Genomic DNA, 25,425 nt, shown 5'->3' on the forward strand with positions numbered 1-25,425 from the left:
AACAGATGTGACCAATCAATGTGTCTCAAGGGGAAATATCATTACAACGGATTTTACAGATATATAGACAATAATCCTAGTTGTAGACATATTTCTTGCTGCCATTCATCAGTTAGTCCTTGAAGTTACCTTCAAATGAAACTATTCTACATTTACAAAAAAGCGGAAACAAAATATTTTGAATCAATTTAAAATATTGACATTTCTTCTCATATTGATATGTTATGAATGCAAATTTTGCTTTAATTTCTTCTTTCTGTATTGATTGTATTTCCATCTAAATTATATTAAAATGTTAATTATTTTTATGTTTAGCATGTCTTCATTTTCCATGGAGCTTAGAATTTATCTCTCCTCTTCTCAAAGTAAAATTTTACATACTGTATGAGAGTGATGTATGTGTTAGTCCTAAATTAAAGTGTTAGAAATAACAATATATGATTATAGCCATAGCTGCTCCTGTCCTCTTAAATTCTCCAACCTCTTACTTCCATAATAGGGGAAACAGTTTAATAAACCAGGTGCAACATTTATTAAGCCACTTTCTGCCTGCATTCAAGTAATGCCAAAACATTTGATGTACCATTGTGTTCATAAAATATTAGTATTTATTTATTTATTTGTTTTTACATCATTTTATGAACAGAATTCTGAGATGTATGAGGAGAAAGAGGAACTGGTGTCAATCATAAAACAAGCTGCTAAAGAACGGCTTCAGATGGAACGTCAGTTAGCAATTGCCAAACCAGGACCTGTAAGTACCGACAATACATCAGTTATAGCTATTGTCAAATATGTTCTAGTTTATTCTTATTCTGTTTTGCAGTATGAGGCATTGTCAAATGAAGACCACTGCAATAAGTATAATTTAATGATTGTCAAATGTGGACCAGTTTATTTTTATACTGCAGTTAGTATAAGCTATTGCTAAATGTAGGCCACTGCAATGAATATAAGCCTATGATTGCCAAATGTGGATCATACTGAAATAAGTATTATCTTATGATATGAGGGGACCATTCATAATAGTTGTAAGCTATATTGCTTGATGTAAACTTGATTTAGTAACTACAATATTAACCAATTTTTGTATGAGAAAGTAAAAGTAGTTATTAGAAATAAATCAGGACCAGAGTCAGTAACCATTTTACTTAATCTGTCACCCAAATATAATACCAGATGTACTGTAATGCCAACTTACCTCAATAGATTAGTAATGCAGAGGTTGTTGGTGTGATCCTCTCTTGAGACATAATTTCCCTGTGACAACAATTGATCTAGGACATTAAGTCTAATAGTCATATGTCTCTCAAGGCTGATACAGAAATGATGTAGGGTTAGTAGTCACTTGCAGAGAAATTGATAATCACTGGTTATCCAGGAAAACCATTTAGTAGGCGGATCTATAAGATATCACCAAATTATATATAAATTTGTGTTAAAACCAGAAAAACATGCAAACAAACAAGCCTGTAGAATTCTTTCAGTTGGCATCATCTAGTAGTCCATTCCAACTTTTCTAATGATTATTTGACTGGTGTCAAAATTTGCATTGCATCTAGGGTCATTTGTTATTTATTTCAAATTCTTCTTGTACAAGGTCCACAGCTCTAATATTTTGGATGTAATATCAGCATATCAGTTGTCCTTTTCAAAATACTGGTCAAATTATTAAATTCAGTTGTGAAAATTATAAATTCAGGCAATGTCATTATAACTTACAAAGAACATATTGAAAAAAATAAGCTCTTGTGATCCTTATCAAAATAATAACTGGGGATTTATAAGTCTTGGTAGATTACTGCACTTGTAAAGATGAGAATTTGAGAAACAAACTAGGAATAGAACCATGATTACTATTGTCCAGTAATGGAACTTTGTGTATTCATGTCAATAGGAACAGCTCTATTAAACTTGCACTAAACATGATAACAGGTCATGAATAAAATTGTTCATATAAAGATTGATCTCAAATCTGACATTGCCAGAAACATTGAACTGTTTTATAACAACAATGATGAAATAAATAAGGTAACAACCAACATTGATTTGAAATGGGCAATAGTATCTATTACAAACTTTATATAAGGTTGATACCTGTACAAATTGTGCTGCCTTTATTTTCATGAGGATAAATTCTCTTTAATTATCTTTTCTCCAAAAACTCCTATTTTCATAAGTTTTCCAAGCCAACGTCTGTTAAAGCATGTTGGGGGGGGGGGTATGAATCATATGCAGCAATTTTCTAGTCAAAAATGATATTTACAGTGGAGACTGTAGAAAATTGCTTCAAGAAACACCTAGAAAGTTAATTGTAAGGTACTTATTTCATATTTAGAAAATTGTCAGATACCGGTACATAACTACATTGTTATTATGTTTCTGATTTGAAACTTTATATTCCTAATTTTTTTGCCACTATTGGTAATTGCAAATTTCCTATATAAGGAAGTAAAAATAAGTGTTTTTACTCTTAGATGGGCTCTGACATATTACAAAATATTTCCTCATTAAATTGGCAAAAACTGTTTTAAGTATTGAAAACTGAGAAAGGTTGATAAATATACAGGGAATATCTAGGTTATTGTATGAATTAAGTTGACAATAATATAATGTTATATCAGACAAATGATATGATTTGTAACAAAAAACATTTCAGAACCCGAATATAATACCATTAGTTGATATATGAAGCTATAGATTTAATCATTAGTCTCCATCTGTTTTACAGCGCTTGATTCATAAAGGAAAGGTTAAAAGAAAGGTATTAAAATAATAAATATTGTTCTACCCATATTGTTTGACCTTTTTTCCCCAGTTGTTCAAGTTCTTCTTGATTTATTGTTTTAAGTAGTTAGACTTTTATGTTTATCTATCCTAAGTTGTATTATATTTATGCAATTCCTAAATACCATGTGTTGTTGTTGTTATTGTTGTGGTTGTTATTGTCATGCCAGGCAGAGACTGATGTTGTTGTTTGTTTTTACTGTCACTGTTTTGTTAATTGGTGAATAAAATCTGATAAGATTGTTGTAAGAGATCAGTGACAATAACTTCTACTTCATGTCTGCTTATTAAAGAAATCATCAAAATGATACTGTTGCCTATGATTGTTATTATTGTTTCCTGGGCATTGATGACTTTGTGCTTTATGTCTGGAAAAATGGACATAGTTCTATGCTTTGGGTTTGTGTAATGAACTTTGTCCTCTTTGTGTAGTAGGCTTGCCGGCTTTGAATTTGTGTAATGATTTTTGTCCTGCACTAATAGGCCTGCCTGCTTTAAGTCTGTGTAATGGATATGTCCTGCTTTGAAATTTAGCAAGGGATTTTATCCTGCTTTAGATTTGTCTTGTTTTGAAACTAGACAAAGTTTAGTTATGTATATCTTGTTATATGTTTTTGGATTTTGCTTTTAAAATGGAAATATTGATTATGCAGTCACCAGTATAGAACATGTTTAGACTACTTAGTTGTGATTTTTCTGGATGAAACGGTACAGGGCTTCATCAGCATTAAAGTTAACAGTTACAGTAAGTCTTCATTTAAAAGCCATTAATTTGAATGGATGGAAACTTTATATCATTTTGTGGAAGATTGTTTCTTTGACATTACATATTAGTAAGGGACTATAGATTTGGCTCTGCCCATCCATTGATCTGCTGTCTGTCTGTCTCTCTGTCTGTCTGCAATAGAATTGGATCATGTGATAATTCTATATTATATAGTATTTTTCTAAAGATTTTGCATATCATTAGCTCGATTATTCGATAAGAATAAGTAGAGCTATTGTAGTCACCCGAGCGTCAGCGTCGGTGTCGGCGTAACCACTTATGTTAAAGTTTTTGTAATACCTCAAATATTTTCAAAGTCCATTGACATATGGCTTTGAAACTTTGCACACTTGTTCACCATCATGACCCCAACGTGTAGACAGGAGGAGGTAATTGTATCAAGCATTTTAACAGAATTATGCCCCTTTTTCGACTTAGAATTTACGTTAAAGTTTTTGTAATACCTCAAATATTTTCAAAGTCCATTGACATATGGCACACTTGTTCACCATCATGACCCCATTGTGTAGACAGGAGGAGATAACTGTATCAAGCATTTTGACAGAATTATGCCCCTTTTTCAACTTAGAATTTACATTTAGGTTCATATTCTATTGAAACAAATTGAAATTTTATACTCTTCTTTGAGAGCATAATAGGACTCTTTCCTTTAACTGTAACATGGATTTAAAGAAAAACTTTGTCCTTTTGTTATGAACTCGAGCGTTGTTGTCCTACTGACAGCTCTTGTTTTATTTTGTTCCTATATTGAGGAATGTAGTTGCCATGACAACCAATAAACTTAAAGCAGCAAACACTGTGTCTGCCATAATTACTGGTAAACTTGTACAATTTACATGTACTTTGAATATTTTCATAATACTTGAACCATGCATACTTAGATGACAGTACAGAGCATATTAAAATCAGTATACCAGTGTTTGTTTCAATATTGAGAAATGGGTTGGAATAATATAGAAATGGGTTTGAATTCATTTTACATGTAACTTAAAACATTGGTAGATGAAAGTATGGAGATTATGCAAATTATTTTATTATGCTCCATTGTTAAGAAATGTGGTTGCTTTCTACGACTTGAAATATTACAAAAATGATGATATATTTTTGAATCCTATAGATATTCATTTTAAACATATCAGTAGTGCATGCCTTATGTTCACATAAATGCCCCATAACTCTGACCATTGAATTATTTACAATGTTATCAACCATTTTTCACAGACTTTTCGCCCAAAAATCTACATTTTCTTGAACCTATCAATGCATGTGAACATGCATTTAACATTGAGTCTATGCTGGTTGGATTCAGAAGTCTGTCACTTGTGGAGAAATTGATAATTACTGGTTAATTATTAAAGAAAGCCTGTTTGTAAACTGCTGAGATAGGACAAAAATGTGTTAAAATGGATGTAAAAAAAACAAACATAGAAAATACAGCAAATAGTTTATTCTCATATATTTTCTTCCAATTACTTAAACTTATACAGAACCTAAACAATTTTAGTGAAGTATTAAAAAATCACACAGCAATTTGCATTTATAGATTTGTTGTTTGTACTGAAAGAATCATGCCCCTTTAAGACCTTACCTAAGGAAGTAATAGCTTTCACTTTTTTAGCTCACCTGAGCATGCTCAGGGTGAGCTTTTAGGATCGATGATTGTCCGTCGTCCGTCGTCCGTCGTCCGTCCGTCGTCCGTTCACATTTAGTTGTTAACACTCTAGCGGTCACATTTTTGCCTCAATCATCATCAAACTTGGTCAGGATGCTTATCTAGTTGATAGCTCGGATGAGTTCGAACATGGGTCATCTCGGATGAGAAACTAGGTCACAAGAGCTAAAAATAGAAAAACCTTGTTAACACTCTAGAGGTCACATTTTTGCCTCAATCATCATCAAACTTGGTCAGGATGTTTGTCTAGGTGATAGCTCGGATGAGTTCGAACATGGGTCATCTCGGATGAAAAAGTAGGTCACCGGAGCTAAAAAAAGAAAAACCTTGTTAACACTCTAGCGGTCACATTTTTGCATCAATCATCATCAAACTTGGTCAAGATGCTTGTCTAGGTGATAGCTCGGATGAGTTCGAACATGGGTCATCTCGGATGAAAAAGTAGGTCACCGGAGCTAAAAATAGAAAAACCTTGTTAACACTCTAGCGGTCACATTTTTGCATCAATCATCATCAAACTTGGTCAGGATGCTTATCTAGTTGATAGCTCGGATGAGTTCGAACATGGGTCATCTCGGATGAAAAAGTAGGTCACCGGAGCTAAAAATAGAAAAACCTTGTTAACACTCTAGCGGTCACATTTTTGCATCAATCATCATCAAACTTGGTCAGGATGCTTATCTAGTTGATAGCTCGGATGAGTTCGAACATGGGTCATCTCGGATGAAAAAGTAGGTCACCGGAGCTAAAAATAGAAAAACCTTGTTAACACTCTAGCGGTCACATTTTTGCATCAATCATCATCAAACTTGGTCAAGATGCTTGTCTAGGTGATAGCTCGGATGAGTTTGAACATGGGTCATCTCGGATGAAAAAGTAGGTCACCGGAGCTAAAAATAGAAAAACCTTGTTAACACTCTAGCGGTCACATTTTTGCATCAATCATCATCAAACTTGGTCAGGATGCTTATCTAGTTGATAGCTCTGATGAGTGTGAACATGGGTCATCTCGGATGAAAAAGTAGGTCACCGGAGCTAAAAATAGAAAAACCTTGTTAACACTCTAGTGGTCACATTTTTGCATCAATCATCATCAAACTTGATCAAGATGCTTGTCTAGGTGATAGCTCGGATGAGTTCGAACATGGGTCATCTCGGATGAAAAACTAGGTCACAGGAGCTAAAAATAGAAAAACCTTGTTAACACTCTAGTGGTCACAATTTTGACTCAATTGTCATCAAACTTGGTCAGGAAACTTGTCTAGGTCATTGCTGGGAAGAAATTGAACATGGGTCATCTCGGATGAAAAAGTAGGTCACCGGAGCTAAAAATAGAAAAATCTTGTTAACACTCTAGTGGCTACTGTTGTTCTAAGTCAAGTTCGTACATTGGTCATCTTGGATGAAAAAAACTAGGTCACACCGCCCAAATATGGAAAAACCTTGTTAACATTCTAGTGGTCACATTTTCGACTCAATTATCATCAAACTTGGTCAGGATGCTTGTATAGGTAATTGCTTGGATGAGTTCGAAATCGCATGTGGAACTAGGTCACCGGAGCTAAAAATAGAAAAATCTTGTTAACACTCTAGTTGCTACTGTTTTGATCCAAGTATCCTTGAAATTGGTCTAAAAGTTTGTTTTGATGATTTCTAGGTCAAGTTTGAATATGTGTCACCTGGGTAAAAAACTAGGTCGCACTGCTCAAATATGGATAATCCTTGTTAACACTGTAGTGGTCACATTTTTGACTCACCTGTCATGAGACTTGGTCAGAATGCTTGTCTAGGTAATTGTTTGGATGAGTTTGATAAATCAGGTGAGCGATCTAGGGCCATCATGGCCCTCTTGTTATCAATGTCTATCGGTATAGTTATTGTTGGGTTATATTTAGTGTATCATAAAGAAAATGGATAATCAAATTTGGATGAAACTTATTAGAAATTTGTAACCTTATAATTAAATCTTGTCTATTTTGAGCATATCATCAGGTGAGCAATATTAGCCCTCATATTAACAATAAACTTCTTATGTTTAACCTTTACTAGAAACTGTCAAATATCACTAGCCAATGACATTTATTATTTATGAATTAATGGAAATTTGTTAGATTATAGTCATTAACCATAAGTGCTGTCATAAAACCATAAGTCCTTGGAGCCTGTCTTTGCTAGTGTCTAGAATGTATTTCAGACTATATCATGAATTATGAATTAGAAATGATATCTCAACTGTATTGTACAGTTATGTTCACACCTATCATATATTCAAAATGTCTGTTTACATAATAATTTAATACAATATAACCTACCATAAAATATGAAATGCAAGCAAAATCTTCTGAGTATCAAATTATTGTAATAAACATAATGTCATAAAAACAAAATCCAGACAGAAGATTTCCTCATCACAAGAAACACAGATGCTTGATATATCTTCTATAAGGTTGGTGTTTTTATTGTGAATAATTGACTGTTTACCTCAAATAAGATTATAAAGAAACTTGAATAAGATTATAAAGAAACTTGGTTGATTATTGAAACATGTATAGCTTAAATTTGACTGTTTGGCTCCATCTTGGGATACCCACTGTTGATTAAATCAAGCCATGGGTAAAAAGAATTGATATGCCACAGTGCATAAAATATCAACCAATCAAATCACTTTTAACTTCAAGAGCGAAGGTAAAAACTATTAGTAACAGTAAATTTTCTATGCTTTTTTGTTGAAAATCATTCAAATTTTTAAAACAGAACTTTCCACAGCTGAATTTAATTGGTTGCCGCAGTTTTGTCTGTAATACCAAACCTCATATAGAACAAGGGTTTTGATTGGCTTTAATCGCCTCATGAAATCATGAGGCAACCTGTCCGAATGAAATAGCTGTCATTGACACACCTCTTATCAGCTGGACATCGGCCAAAAATCCCACAGCTGATAAATGTTAATGTTTCAGCCATGGGTATCCGATGATAGTTGTTTGAGTTTTCCATCTTGACTGATTGTTCCTAATAACATTGAGGCCATCTTGAATTTGTATACATAATGTATAACTTAATCAAACAACGCTAACCTTATTGTCATCTTCTGCTTAACTTATTATATAGTGTAATATCTTAAAAAAAATAAAATAAAACATTTAAATAAAAAAATTATATACATGTATCAGGTTGTAATTACATGAAGACAATTACACAATGAGCAAACCTTGATTATAATTTGTAAGAATGATTCAAGTTGTTGTTAAACTTACCAGTTTTGATGTTACAAAGATTATTACAAATATTTCTATGTCCTTCAAAAACAATGAACCTAACTGTTCAATATTTTAAAAGATAATGTTTTTACAACCTTTATTGGCACAAATAGTTATACCTTTAATAAGAATATTTCTAGATAATATTATACCCTCCAGACTTAATAATAAAAGTTCTTTCAGGCTTTTGTAATATACTGATGAAGGTTATAATCAGCAATTTCATACCTTGTGGTAATGATTTATTATTTTAATTTTCTTTTCTAGAAGAGTTAAGTGATAGTGTTCAACACTTAATAACATTGTTCACAGGCATCTGATATTTACTATAAATAAACACATTTTATTTTATGAACAATTACAGTGCTAGTATTTGGGGTTTTTTTCTGTAAAAAAAATCAAAACTATTTCCCTAGACTATCATCATAGTAATTTGGCCATTTTTGGAATTGGAAATTATTATTGGATCAATACTTTCACATGTAAATATTTATGAACACATTATTAAAATTTGTTTTATTGAAGTTTAACTATTGATATTAACTCCTATTTATTTGTCCTTTTGTATGACTTTGGGGTTTATGCACTTGTTTGACAATAAAACAAGAAGATAATATTTAAATGCATGTAGTAACTGTTTAAATAAAAACGCTTTGAATTGTTTTCATTGTCTGAAAAATTTCCAATATTCAATGAAATAACAAACAAGTTTTATTTGACATAATGGACAGTTTCTGACAATTGTTTTATGAAATTGATGAAATCCAGACAAACAAAAAAACAGTGATTCCTACAGCAGTGTCACTATCATGACAAACTTTCACTGATTTTTCGTCACCAGCCACAAGAACTACTGTCCCCTTTTTGCACCACTGGACCTGCCCACCTTTCTGCAGCACAATAATTGCTCATATTAATTTGATTGGCCCCTTTTAGGGGCCACTTAAAGCTAAAAATAGAAATACCTTTAAATGTCTGCTTCTACAGAACTAATTGATGGATGATCACCAAATTTTGTCTGTAGCATTCTTACTAATCTTAGGTAGTCTTTTATCAAGTTTGCTCACATTAATTTGATTGGCCCCGTTTAAGCTAAAGCATAAATCCACAGGTCATGGCATTTTTATTCAAATTATTGTTTAAAGATATTCTATGCTCAAATTTACTATTAGAAAATATTGACAATGGATAATTTTCAACACTGAAAAACAGTCGTTTCTGGTGAGCGACTCAGGGCCATCATGGCCCTCTTGTTTATATTTATCATTGACATATATTGTCCTGCCTCATCAGAGCTCTTATATTCTACCTTCAGAGCTGAACATCTTTTTGCACCACAAACTACTGTTCTCTTTTTTCACTATAAGAACTGAGCTGTCTTTTCAGCAATAATTAAAGACCTAAACGGTCCTCTTTTTTCACCTTAAGGGCCACTGTCCTCTTTTTGACCACAAGAACACTTTTACCACTGCTGATTAAGAGGGCTGTTTTTTTTATACACCACAGGAACTGGTGTCCTCTATGGGCTGCCTACTTTAGACACAACAGTGACTTTTCTTATGTCTTTATGTTTTGCTTTCCACTTCAGGCATACCATGGACAGCCTTACGAAGCACAAGGGCTACTTCTCCCTTCTGAATATTTCCACAATAAATAAAACAATAAATTTATACTTAATATCTTTCTGTAAATGTCTTATAAGAATAGAAAGTATTGAATAACAAGACTGTAACAAAACATTTAATTCATTGATCGGAGCAAAACAAATAATTTGAATAAAGACACTAGTCTAAAATATATATATAATCAATCTATTTCATTCATTGATGTTTTGTTAGGGGAGCTGTCCACGATTTAATTTAGATTTGCTCAGTGTCATTAAGGAGCTGTTATTGACCAGTTGCAGCATCTCTACGACACAGATCAATATGAAACTGTCAGTGACGGAAGTGTGCTTGATATTAAGCCATTACAAAGTTCCCTTCAGTATGGAATTGTCATATCGTTTTCTCACTGGCCTATTTATTTGAATTCTACTGAAAGAAGTTGTTTGTTATAAGATTGGAATTATTGAAGTTATTCTATACACAGTTATGTTAAATGTGGATATTGTCTGATTTCAGTTCAAGGTACAAAATGCTTGTTGTTTCTTTACTATCAGTATATGGAAGTGATGTTGTTTACACAATAGAAAATATCTGTTATATTCTCAGTCTTGTGAGAGTCTTTGTTAATGGAAACTACCTCTGTAATATATCATTTAAACCCATTTTCTATATAAAAATGAATAGCAATAAAGATAGATTGGAATGAATTTAGCTACTAAAATGTTAGATTTACTGTCATGCAATAGATATAGGCTGATATAATAAACATTATTTTCTCTCAGTAAACGGTAAAATTTACATGATTTAAAATTGACATAATTAAGTTAACGAATGGGCATCCTGAACATTAATTATAAAACAACAAATGATACACACGTTTATATGTTTTATTAAAAACATTGTATTATTTATTAATGTATTATGGAGGCAACTGAAGATAATACATGTACTATGCTCATTATTGAGTAAAATGTTTTAATCATTTATTAAAATCTTTGAAATTCTTACTGAATATAACTAATTTGAATGAAAGAATGAATATTAACTTATGGGAAGCTGCATTTTTCAATGTGGCAGTTTTTTTTAATAACATTCATATTAGGACCACCTATATTGTGTAGAACTTTAAACATAACATATCTATTTTATGTGAAGTAAATACATGTTTATATTTATAAAGAGACTGTGTAGCAATAATCAATATTTTCAAATATCAAATTTGAGCATAGTATATCTTTAAAGATATTCATTTTAAATAAATTATTGTTGTGTAATTTCTGAAGAGAATAATACAGTATTAGATATATATGAGATTTAGTAGTTTTTCCTAGCAATATTGTCATTTATATACTAAAATATAGGACAGTTAGTGTATAGAGATAAAAGCTTGTGAAATTATGAGAAAATATGTGCAATTTCAAAATAAGCCAGCCTCAGGAATAATTATTTGTATATAATTTGTCTATAATATAATAGAGAATTTTATTAACATTATAATGCTGAAAATTCATATTAATATTTATTTCACTTTCTGTATAGCTTAACTGTTTTTTGGACCATGTCACAATGCTGAATTTGGGCAGGCAACACTTAATATTAGAGCTTTACCATTTTTTTTGACATAATTGATTATCATAGCTGCCTCTAAATGTATTATCTAAATTAACAATCTTTATATTGACTATATTATCAATAAAATGTTTACATAATCCAATATGCTCAGTTTGAAATCTTCACAATTACATTAAAATGTGTGATTGCATAAACAACCTTCAATGATATTCAAATGTACTCAGATTTCACTCATTTGTACTCTGTGACATACTTTATGTAAATCAGGCTCATTTGAACACTGTAGTCAATCTTTGTGGCTGTTGTAAAACATCAGCTCTTCCGGGACATACTTCAAATTAGAGGCCTGGTACGTAGAATGTACCAAGACAATTTGCCCTGGTTATTATGTTGCCTTCTTTCTCAAAAAGTAACAAATAATGTCCTCCTTTAGCGTAATTCTTTTTGTGATAACCTTATTCTAATTTTTTTTCGTCATTCAAACCAAAAATCTTATTAATCAAAAACAATAAATAATGACTAAATTTTGAAATTTTACTACTGAAATTATAACATAAACAAACAAAATGGTGGAATCATGTTCAAATATGTCACCTTCTTATGTCAGTGCAAAGTATTTTAGCAGAGGAGATCAGGTTGCCTTAAATGGCTGAGTTGCGGTATAGTGGATCTTTGAAGCCGAGTTGCGGTATAGTGGATCTTTGTGGATAAGTGGGTAAAGTTGATCTTTGTTACTGAGTGGGCATTGTGACCTTTTTGACTGAGTGAGCATAGTGGAACTTTGTGGCCGAGTTGGTTTAGTGGATCTTTATGGCCGAGTGAGAGTGCTACCAAGTTATTTTACGGAATGTTGTAGTTCTACTTAATTGCTTACCTTTTCCTGAAATAATGCATGACACCTTCCTCCGCCACTCAATCAGGAATGATGCCATGTAAATGAGATTAAAAACTATAAACAACTTGATACTTCAAAAACAAGTTTCCTGTGAATAGTGAGAAATTCTTTAATACAGTAAATTTAGTTGCAACGTTTTGGCCATGTTTTAGCACAAAGATATAGCCCTGAAATGGAAAAAGGCTAGTTTTTAGAAAATTGACAGGAATTAGACAAAGAGCATCATCCTGTGAGCAATATTTTAATGAATTTTAACCTTTAATTTTCAACCTAGAATATTTATGAAGATTAAATTGCAAAATATGAGGGTATTATAAATATAATTATTTTCAAATGGTGAGGTCTTTTGAGTGAAGCCTTATTTCATTATAATGACCAGTCAGTCAACCAGCAAACATTGGGGGACGATAGCCAAGCTATCTGGGGGAAATCACTTTAATGCTAAGACTGGTCCAAAGTTTTGTATGCTGTTTCTTACATGATACTGCTCTTTACATAATGGTCATAATATTACATTATTTAAAGGCCTGCCAACACTTACATAAAGAAGGAACACATTTATGAAAACTATGATGATCAAATGAACTGAATTCTGTTGAGTGGTCTGTCACATACAAACATATTTATGATCAAAGTTTGCTATTTAAAGTGGACTTTCACACACCAGCTAATATCATTAAATGGTGAATTCAGTTTAGGTAACATACAAACATAATTGACATATACAGATCTTTAGATCTTTGTAAGACATGGAAAGTGGGAAAATATGCTAATTGTAACTTAGAGGCATGGGGGAAATATACCAAAAATACATTGGAAAGAACACATAAGTAATGTAGCAACTTACAAAGTTCATATAAGGTGGTTTACATTACAAACACAATCTTTCTATATCACTGAATTACAGAGAAAGACATGTATCTTATGAGATGAAATTCTGTTCAAGAAAACTAAATTTAGCTGAAACTTAATACCAGACTCATTTAAATTGGGTTTAGATTTTCAGTGTGTGTTCTGAATAATAAATTGACTGATGCCAGTTTCCTCCTTTTGAGCTGTAAAAGAGGAAGACATATTAAAGTAAATGGTTAAATATTTCAGCAAACAAATGAGGAAAAGTTGTACTAGTAAATGTATTTTTAGTTTAGCTTGCACTTGTATTTTAACATATTGCTTAGGCTTGTTTTGGTAATAAATACATGTTGGAGATAAAATATTTGTCATGTATTCATATATATACATATATATATTAGAGAATGTTTAGTGTGGTCAAGAGGAAATAATGTTCTCTATATAGAACATAATGGGGCAGGTGCATTTGATGACTATTGCTCTAGACATTGATTATAGTTCTGTCTTATTCGATTTATCACCAGCATTTTTCATTATTATATGAGTGGCTCTCTTATAGATGGAGGGAGACTTATCACACTGAATCACATGAATGATGTATATTTTAATACATTAATTGAATTCTTTAATTTGTTTTTTTTCGTTAACAAGCTGTCTTTCAACATAGTACATCTTTGACTTGTAAACAGCTGTAATTGATGTTTCAGTAATTTCTTTAATTGGTCAAGTTTCAATGCATATCATTTATTAATTGGTCATGTTTCTGGTTACATCTTTAAAATGTCAATTATCTTTTAGTGGTCATTTGTCAACCATTACATCTTTAATTGGTTATGAGTCCACATTATCTTCAATTGGAAATGTGTCAACATTGCATCTTTAATTGGTCATGTTTCAGCATTACATCTTAAATTGGTCTTGTTTCAGCATTACATCTTAAATTGGTCTTGTTTCACCATTACATCTTTCATTTGTCAGCATTACATCATTGATTGGTCATGTGTCACCATTACATCTTAAATTGGTCATGTTTCAGCATTACATCTTAAATTGGTCATGTTTCAGCATTACATCTTAAATTGGTCTTGTTTCAGCATTACATCTTAAATTGGTCTTGTTTCAGCATTACATCTTAAATTGGTCTTGTTTCAGCATTACATCTTTCATTTGTCAGCATTACGTCTTTGATTGGTCATGTGTCAACATTACATCTTAAATTGGTCATGGTCATGTGTCAGCATTACATCTTTGATTGGTCATGTGTCACCATTACATCTTAAATTGGTCATGTTTCAGCATTACATCTTAAATTGGACTTGTTTCAGCATTACATCTTAAATTGGTCTTGTTTCAGCATTACATCTTAAATTGGTCATGTGTCACCATTACATCTTAAATTGGTCTTGTTTCAGCATTACATCTTTCATTTGTCAGCATTACGTCTTTGATTGGTCATGTGTCACCATTACATCTTAAATTGGTCATGTTTCAGCATTACTTCTTAAATTGGACTTGTTTCAGCATTACATCTTTCTTTTGTCAGCATTACGTCTTTGATTGGTCATGTGTCACCATTACATCTTGAATTGGTCATGTGTCACCATTACATCTTAAATTGGTCATGTTTCAGCATTACGTCTTAAATTGGTCATGTGTCAGCATTACATCTTAAATTGGTCTTGTTTCAGCATTACATCTTTCATTTGTCAGCATTATGTCTTTGATTGGTCATGTGTCACCATTACATCTTAAATTGGTCATATTTCAGCATTACTTCTTAAATTGGACTTGTTTCAGCATTACATCTTAAATTGGTCATGTGTCACCATTACATCTTAAATTGGTGATGTTTCAGCATTACATCTTAAATTGGTCTTGTTTCAGCATTACATCTTAAATTGGTCTCGTTTCAGCATTACATCTTTCATTTGTCAGCATTACGTCTTTGATTGGTCATGTGTCACCATTACATCTTAAATTGGTCATGTTTCAGCATTACATCTTAAATTGGTCATGTTTCAGCATTACATCTTAAATTGGTCTTGTTTCAGCATTACATCTTAAATTGGTCATGTTTCAGCATTACATCTTAAATTGGTCTTGTTTCAGCATTACATCTTAAATTGGTCTTGTTTCAGCATTACATCTTAAATTGGTCTTGTTTCAGCATTACATCTTTCATTTGTCAGCATTACGTCTTTGATTGGTCATGTGTCACTATTACATCTTAAATTGGTCATATTTCAGCATTACTTCTTAAATTGGACTTGTTTCAGCATTACATCTTAAATTGGTCATGTGTCACCATTACATCTTAAATTGGTGATGTTTCAGCATTACATCTTAAATTGGTCTTGTTTCAGCATTACATCTTAAATTGGTCTTGTTTCAGCATTACATCTTAAATTGGTCTCGTTTCAGCATTACATCTTTCATTTGTCAGCATTACGTCTTTGATTGGTCATGTGTAAACATTACATCTTAAATTGGTCATGGTCATGTGTCAGCATTACATCTTTAATTGTTCTGTGTCAATATTTATCTTTATAAGTCCAAAAGCCTAAAATATAAAATTTGGATATCTTCCATAGATCTGCTGAGGTATTTTAAACAGAAAGGTACGCAAAAGTTAATAAATATACATGTACTCAGAAATATTGTATTTTTGTGCTGCTGTTCTTATCCTGATTTGAATGAAATGTGTTGGAAGGCTATTCAATTTTAACTCATTTTCCACAATTATACGACTATACCCCCAGCAGAGCTATTCAAGAAGTGTCTTTTTACGTCTGTAAGAAGACACTTTTAAATAACTGTTACTTTCCACGAAAATTTGATACAAATGAAATATACGATTTAAAGGACTCCTATTGACATGCTATATTTTTTCTAAAGTCTTGTCCCGCTTTTCTGTATTTTTATAGATAAAGTAGCAAGATATTACATTCTCGCAAGAAACTTTTCTCGCCATTCAACGTTTAATTTTTCTCATGCTTATACTTTCTCAAGCAAATCAAAATGTAAAAATCTTCGCAATGATTAACCTTAATTTTCGCATGTTTCTTTTTAGAACTGTAACTTATTTACAGTACCAGTGTCTATATAGTGAAGTCTTCGAAAGAGAATGTTAAATCTGGCTACTTATCTATTAACAAGAACCAGTGCACTCGACTATTCTCAGTGCTTGAACAAGAGCCTGAATAAAGTAAAATTTTCTACGGTCAAAGGGCCCTAAGTTCTGTCAAAATTCTTAATTACAATAGCTCTTCCTATTTTCCGAATAGTCGATCATAAAGAGATTTAGTTAATCGTCACAGGCGATATTTTAACTGCCTCAAACAGGACACCATAGAAACTGACGGAAAATTGTAGCGAACTTGACAGCGCATCTTGTGAGTAAATTCAGTTCATAGAGAAATGAATCACAAAAATTGTATGGCCATTTCCAGGAACACAGTTACTGTTGATTTTAGCATTGACAAAACTAACAATTCTTTTGTTTGTATATGGTCTGACATTCCATAAAAAAACAACATTAACATGACATATACCTGTGTACAGTGCCCCGGCCCCCCACCCACAAAAATCATCGGATATATATAGCAGCTGAACATTGCGTTAAGCTCAGTATGTAAATATGGAAACTTACCAAATTCGGTGTCCAAAATGTGTTCCATATAACATTGTCAGAGACGGTTTCAATATTGAATGACATAATTGATCTCTCTGATGAAGACAGCCATTTTAAAATTGTTTATCATGCATGAAAGTGAATTCTGTTCGATTGAAATAAGTGCACGAAAATTCCGTGCGAATACATTTTACCTACACCTTTCACTGCCCACAGAAATATTTTCTATAGTTTTATATTTTTAACGTGAACATACATTTAATTTCAATTAGATCTATTTATAATTAAATGTGTTTGTTAATTTATCTGTTCTTTACTCTTAAACGTCGTATAAGTCAGATACAGTTACTCATATTTTCTTCAAAAGTGTCTACTTACAGACGTGAAGAAGACAGTTCGCTAGGACAAACAACAATTTATCCTCGGCTTCGCCTCGGACAATTTGTTGTTTATCCTAGCAAACTGTCTTCTTATGTCTGTAAGAAGACACTTTTGAAGAGAAACTCATACTGTATCCATTACTTAGAATTATTGTTCTGGAAAAAGGTAGTGAGCGAATGACCTCAAATTTTTCACACTTAAGTTAATGGTCTAGACCCTCATCATATGGAACATGAATTTTGAAAATTTATTTCCTGAGTTCTGTCATGTCAAAAAAACCTCAGTGCCCTTAATTAGTCATGTGTCAATATTGCAACTTTCATGGGTGATGTGATAATCTACCAAAACTACTTCTTAATTGGTTTAATTGGTCATTTTTCAACTTAAAGTAATTTTCAGTTCAAAGCCGTTAAGTTATTTGATTGAATGTCAAAGTTATGTAGTAAATGTTTTGTAAAACATTGAGTGAATATAAAAAATCATTTATGTGATGGTCGTTTTGCCATATTCATTTGATTTTTTATCTTAAGCCCATCCTTGATGGTCAGAGATATTGCAAATTATTCCTTTTCTAGGGCTCAATATTCAAATTGATTGCTTTTTAGTCCCCTACCGGTTTACCGGAGGGGACTTTAGGTTTACCCTCCGTCCGTCTGTCCGTCGGTCCGTCCGTCCGTCCGTCCGTCAGTCCGTCCGTCTGTCCGTCCGTCAGTCAGTCCGTCCGTCCACAAAACTGGATCCCGCGATAACGCAAAAAGTACTGAAAATATTTTAATGAAACTTGATATATGGATAGATGGCAGTATGGAGATTATGCACGTCTTTTTCTTTTCTTCCTATGTTGAAAATTCTGGTTGCTATGGCAACAAATAGACTGAAAATATGGCAAATTTTACACATAACCTGGATCCCGCAATAACGCAAAAAGTACTGAAAATATTTCTATTAAATTTGTTATATGGATAGATGGCAGTATGGAGATTATGCACGTCTTTTTCTTTTCTTCCTATGTTGAATATTCTGGTTGCTATGGCAACAAATAGACTGAAAATATGGCAAATTTTACACATAACCTGGATCCAGTGATAACACAAAAAGCACTGAAAAAATGTTTATGAAACTTGACATATGGGTAGATGGCAGTATGGAAATTATGCACATCCTTTTCTTATCTTCCTATGTTGAAAATTCTGGTTGCTATGGCAATAAATACACTGAATTTCAAGATTTCTGATTCTAGTTTTTAAGTTTTTTCACTATAAGTTCTTTATTTCTTAAGGTATTTTCTTCAAACTTTAAATATAAGTTGCTTGTCATCAACCACATCATATGTGACAAGGTTTACAACTCTAGCACAAAGTTTATCAGAATTACCTCCCTTGAACTTAAAATTTTCATGAAAAAAACTCTTTTTTTGTAATAACTTCTTTTTCTGAATGTATCTACTTCAAACTTCATATAAATGTTTCATATTATCACTCAACATTAAATTTTGTGAGTGTTCAATACTCTAGCAAGACTATTTCCAGAATTATGCCCCTTTTGAACTTAGACTTTTTTTTGAGAAATTGGTAATTTTTACTCCAACTTCTTCAATCATGATAGGATTTTAAAAATGTTATATTTTGATAACAGGGATGTTTAAAAAATAACTTTAGAGTGTCTTTCAGTCCGTCTGTCTGTACATAAAAACTGTTTCCTGTGATCACTTTTAAAGAACTTTTTCAACAAATTTACTTAAAATAGGAACCTAAGTGAATGGCCCTTCAAAATGTTGCTTGGGCTCTTACCGGTAGGGGACTTATGGATTGCTTGCAATACTATGATAATTGCTTGTTCTGTGAGTTTTTTCCCAGCTATTATGGTATGTTGGTCATAGATAAAAATAAGCCTCTTATATAGGAAATTCTTAGTAATAATAAAATAGCTAGGTAAATGTTGTTTATAGTGGGAAAAAGTAAATAATGGGGCATTTTTATGCCCCCACAGAGTGGGAGCATATAGCGTTGCACTTGTCCGTCCGAGTGTCCGTCCGTACGTCCGTCCGTCCGTCTGTCCGTACGTCCCGAAATCTTGTGAACGCAACTCCTCTTAAACCGGATGGCAGATTTTGCTTAAACTTACAGGGATGAACAACCTTAATGTGAAGATGGTAGTAAAGGAAGGAATTTATGCTGCGACCAAATTTAACAGAATTATGACCCTTTGTTAATTTTTTCACTATGTACTATGTAGAAATTTTGTGAACGCAACTCCTCTTAAACCGGATGGCAGATTTTGCTTAAACTTACAGGGATGAACAACCTTAATGTGTAGATGGAAGTAAAGGGAGGAATTTTTGCTGCGACCAAATTTAACAGAATTATGACCCTTTGTTAATTTTTTCACTATATACTATGTAGAAATTTTGTGAACGCAACTCCTCTTAAACCGGATGGCAGATTTTGCTTAAACTTACAGGGATGTAAAACCTTAATGTGTAGATGGTAGTAAAGGGAGGAATTTTTGCTGCGACCAAATTTAACAGAATTATGGCCTTTTGTTGATTTTTTCACTATATACTATGTAGAAATTTTGTGAACGCAACTCCTCTTAAACCGGATGGCAGATTTTGCTTAAACTTACAGGGATGAACAACCTGAATGTGTAGATGGAAGTAAAGGGAGGAATTTTTGCTGCGACCAAATTTAACAGAATTATGGCCCTTTGTTTATTTTTTCACTATGTACATGTACTATGTAGAAATTTTGTGAACGCAACTCCTCTTAAACCGGATGGCAGATTTTGCTTAAACTTACAGGAATGAACAACCTTAATGTGTAGATGGTAGTAAAGGGAGGAATTTTTGCTGCGACCAAATTTAACAGAATTATGGCCCTTTGTTTATTTTTTCACTATATACTATGTAGATATTTTTTGAACGCAACTCCTCTTAAACCGGATGGCAGATTTTGCTTAAACTTCCAGGGATGAACAACCTTAATGTGTAGATGGTAGTAAAGGAGGGAATTTTCGCTGCGACCAAATTTAAAAGAATTATGGCCCTTTGTTGATTTTTTCACTATATACTATGCAGAAATTTTGTGAACGCAACTCATCTTAAACCGGATGGCAGATTTTGCTTAAACTTCTAGGGTTGAACAACCTTCATGTGTAGATGGTAGTTAAGGAAGGAATTTTTGCTGCGATCAATTTAACAGAATTATGGCCCTTTGTTGATTTTTAGTTTTCAGCTTGTGTCACATGTAGTCCAAAAAAATATTTGACCTAAAGTATTAAGATTGACAGAACAGTGGCCTGTGGGGGCATCTGTGTCCTATGGACACATTTCTAGTTTTCTTATGTGTTTAAAAGACATTTTTGGTATTAAAGATTTTAATTTCCTTTAAATTGTACCTGTGCTTAAGTTTTGGAATATTTTCATGTTAAGATATTAGCATAATTCTGATGAGTTTATTGACTTCTGTTTAATGGTGTGGGGAGGGGGGGGGGCGGGTTTATAATATAATCTGACTGTCTCACCAATATGCAGGCCTTATTACCAGCAGTTTAGTCAGATATTAACTGTTCAAAAATAGAATTAAATAATCATGCATGCTGATCCAAGTAGTCTTCAGTAAAATTATTGTGTATAAAACGTTAATTATACATGGAACATTTTTCTTGTATGCCAGTATGTAGCTGTAATGGAATATTTCATGGCTTTTTATCCTGATCAAGGTCTAGAATTATTTTTGCCAACCATATTATTTGTGATGTTTGGAGTTGATATTTTCCTGCTGTAAATTCTTCATAATTACACAATTTATCATTTTACATTTGATATTACTGTAGGAAACAAAATAATGGTATGTATTGTCTGCAAGTTTCAGTGATTGTATTTTGGGAGAATTTCAAAGAGACAAAATATATCCATGTTCTTGGTCTCTAAGAATTTTTAGGAATAAGTTTATGATGGTATATCTGTTATATTACTGCATATCACTCACCTGAATAGGGGGACACCTCAATCACATGGTTATATAACCTCTATTCTTGGATGTGGCAAAAAAATTGTTGACAATTGATCTCGGATATTGTTTCTTATGGTCATTTGTCTCACACCGCTGATTCAGACATCATAGGGGATTAATAGTTGGTCACTTGTGAAGATATTGGTTATTTTTCCAGGAAAGCCAGTCTGACTGGACTGGCTTATATATGACCAAAAAATGTGTTGAAATTGGTATAATGACCAAACAAACAGCATTCACATATAAAAACTAGCGTCTTATTACTGCTTCTAGAAAATTTAGATGAGTGACCATAGAACTTGTTTTAAATTGTGTCAAAAGTATAGTTAATATTTGAACTGTTCTAAAATCTATCTGCAAATCAAGGGGGAAAACATGACAATGTACATGTTTGTCTCCATGTTAAAGTTTAAAAAACTTTACATCAAAAATCTTTGTTAATTCAATATTTTGAGAACAGTTCATAAAAGTTGATAGAAACTTAAAGAAAATTTGATGTGGAAGAAGCTTTAATTTAAGTCTTACTTGAATAACACAATATATGTTTCTTTATAGTAATACCAGTACTGGTAAATCCAATAAACCAGTACTGGAATATATAGCATTTATAATTGATGTGAACCAGTGAGAGTAAAAAGATTAATGTTTCACTATAGAGATTGTATCAATATGTTTTAAGTATATTGTACTTTAGGAATAAAGTTTGATATGACAGTTCTGGGAGATGAGTACATAGAGTCATATCTGTTCATGTATTACATATTATATAATGTAATGGTCTGTTAAATTGTACAGCTTTATCACAACCATTTCTTCTGACCATCGTTGTATGTTCAACATCATTATACTGTTAGGAATATCGTCACTTTAAGTGATAATGAACAAAAAAATACACAATGAAATTGTGAAACATGACTTAAATAAGAATTAGGGCAGTTACAGAAATAAAACATATATGTGACAGGAATATGATAAAGAGTGTTACAGTCACTACTGGTAGATCATCATATATTCTAGTTGAATGTAGCTGTGACAGTAAGTGACAATAATAATCTAGTAGCATGATGTCCACTTACCAGCCATTTAGTCTACCTTGTCATCTACACATATATTACCTACAATTATAGTTTGTGACAAATTTGTTACTATGGTAACAGATTTTCTGATTTAGAGAAGACCTGAATTACTTTGATGTTCACATGACTTATGAAGTTATATGATAACAAAATAGACATATGCAGGTTAAATAATAGTTGAACAGCAAGAAACAATCATAAATTATATTCTGTTCCATAGGGAGCTGCAATTATAAATAACATTTTATGGAGTAATCATTAATTTCAGGGAAATAATTCTGTGTTGTTAAACAATGGAAATAATTACGTAATGGATTACAGCTTGATGTAATTAATATAAAAGTGAAGTTAAGGAGGCTTGATATAAAATGTAAATATATAGAATAGAGTTGTCTATGTGTGATCTAGTAGTGAGAAATGGAACTTGTTTAAATGTAACATAGTTTATATTTTGATCTATTTTGAATAAATGGTAGGTATGAAATTGTTATGACTTATAAGCTGCAATATTTTATGAAAGTCCCTATATTTATCTATAAATAAATCATGATGTAACTTCTCCGAATTTGTTCATTATAGTATAAAATATAAAAGCGATCTATTTATATAAAATCATTATGTAAGCTTTTCTGTTGTAAGACTGCAAAGTCACTACTGAAGTATAGGTGGGCTGTATTAACTTGCTACATTGTTTAAACACATTGCTTTGACGGCTTTATTTAAGTTATTTACAAGGTGAAGGTTAATCTTGATTACATCCACATAAAACTCTTAAAGGGTTCACATAGAAAAGATAGTGAGCTATGAGGAGTTTAGAGTAAAGTAATGTGACATTAAATTGAATGGGGAGGTAGAGGGTTGGGTGTGTGAGCCCTTAATTGAGTTTTATGTGGAAAAAATAATGATAACCCTTCACCTTATAAATAACTTGACACATAAATGTTCACCATTGTGAGACAGTGTCACATACAAAATTTAAGGGGAGCGGTGGCCTAGTTGTTAAGGTGTCTGCCTCTCAACCCAGAGATCATGGGTTCGAGCCCTACTCAGGTCACGACCATGTTTCTTCATATGACACCAGCACTGGTTGGTTCCAGGAAGCGGACTCGAAAGTGATTAATATAAGTTGCAAGAACTTGTTTCGCAATCGAGCTTAAATAAATTTGTTTAAACCAAAACATACAAAATTCAGGTTGTTGTTGTCAAGGTTAAGATTACACATAGAGGTCAAAGGTTGGAAAGAAATATGAAAATGTGTGTACAGTGTATTGACCATTAAGTCATCACATATTGAAGGATTTAACATAAACATTCACCATAATGAGAGAAAGAGTGTTACATGAATAATTCAGTATTTGTGATGGGCCTATTTTGTGACAATGGCACTGTTCTTAAACTAGGCTATATCACTTACAAATATGCACTGCCTTAAGTGAAAGAAAGGGAATGTAGGAAAATATATATATTTACAAAGGTAACTGTAGTCTCTATCAAGGAAATAAGATTTCATTGATGTATTTTAAAGCTCATATGACTTGCTTGCAATGTGTAAACCTATAACCAACATAAATTACAACAAATTGTGTTTTGAACTTGTTATTAATATATTCAGTATTCTTATAATCAGAGTATTCGTTGGAAATGTCTAGATTTGTTTAAACAATGCCCTACATATAAAAATTGTAAGAATTGAAATTGCATGGTCATGATACAAGGGTGCTCTTAGCTTCGTTCCTAGTAACAGAAACAATGTTAACTGCATAAGTTAGAAGTGTAAAATCAACTACAAATATTGAATTAATCATGATAGTTTTTGTATTCATGGAGTATTTTTGTTCCCCTGAAAATATTATGTCTTCATCTGAAATTTATGTTGAATGTTTCCTACATATTAAGCTTCTGAAGTAAAGGAAGAATGTTATAATTGAGATATTTTGTGATATTTTCAGGATTGTAAAGTAGTGAGTGCAGAGAGATATAAGGAATTAGAGGAGACCAATGAAACTCTGAAGAAAGAGATACAGAAGCTAGAACGTGCTCAAAGTGATACAGACAGACTTGTAAGAACCATTTTGTTTATGTACTCATTTATACTCCAGTCATTGTTAGTAAACCTTTTGTTCAGTTTTAAAAATTATGAAAGATAATTTAGAGAAAAAAATTATGCCTTAAATTCAATAATTTTAACACAATGGTTTGCTTTAAGAAATCACAATGTATGAATGACTGTCCCCTGACAGAATAGTAGTACACAGGAATGCTGACACAAAGCCTTTGATTTGTAAATATATATGGCCCCTTTCAATATATTAACACTAATTTAGATCAACTAAAAAGATACATTCAATTGTTTACGACTGCGGCTTTCTGGGCAAACAACAACAGGAGTGACGTTCATCTTCAGGTAAATGATTGTCTCCACTTTGATGGTTAGAACTTAATAAATTTAATAAAATTACTGCTGAGCATTAGGTGATGTAGTCTCCAGAAATGGACAAATGTTTGAGGTATTTTAGTCAAAAGAAAATGCAAAGTCTACATACTTAATATTGCCTTTATGCTATTCTGTGAATGATTGAATTTTATACAGACCTTAATGACAGGAAAATAGATAGTCAATTATTTTTGACATTTTTAGTTAAAATAATATCTATAAGTTGTAATTATCAGTAATCTAGGTTGTAGCCACTATGTAAATTTCAATAACAATTATCTTAATACTGATCTCAATAACCCCCTCCCCCCAGGAAAGCAGTCTAAAAATTATGTTTGAAAAGCCTATGTTTGTGAAACTTTGTATGGCCATTAACAATGGCCCCTTTTGATTTAGCAGTCATACTAAAAGGCAGCACTGAAACTTAGTAGGGCATGGTCCCTATTGATTTTTTATCGTAA

The 25,425-nt window shown here is 32.2% G+C and overlaps 1 protein-coding gene across 1 annotated transcript in view; it reads left to right on the forward strand.

The window, feature by feature from the left end:
- The window catches only part of LOC132739819 (trichohyalin-like), a gene marked incomplete at its 3' end in the record, with an annotated part of 91,008 nt that overhangs the window by 59,926 nt on the left and 5,657 nt on the right, over window positions 1–25,425 (forward strand). Inside the window, exons 6-8 of the mRNA XM_060727628.1 lie at window positions 647–754; window positions 2,732–2,764; window positions 24,480–24,590. Coding sequence (XP_060583611.1) covers window positions 647–754; window positions 2,732–2,764; window positions 24,480–24,590 — 252 coding nt within the window. The remainder of the gene's footprint in view (window positions 1–646; window positions 755–2,731; window positions 2,765–24,479; window positions 24,591–25,425) is intronic.

This window comes from Ruditapes philippinarum, unplaced genomic scaffold, assembly GCF_026571515.1.
Source record: "Ruditapes philippinarum isolate M1 unplaced genomic scaffold, ASM2657151v2 ctg5447_1_1_1_1, whole genome shotgun sequence".
Taxonomy (NCBI): domain Eukaryota; kingdom Metazoa; phylum Mollusca; class Bivalvia; order Venerida; family Veneridae; genus Ruditapes; species Ruditapes philippinarum.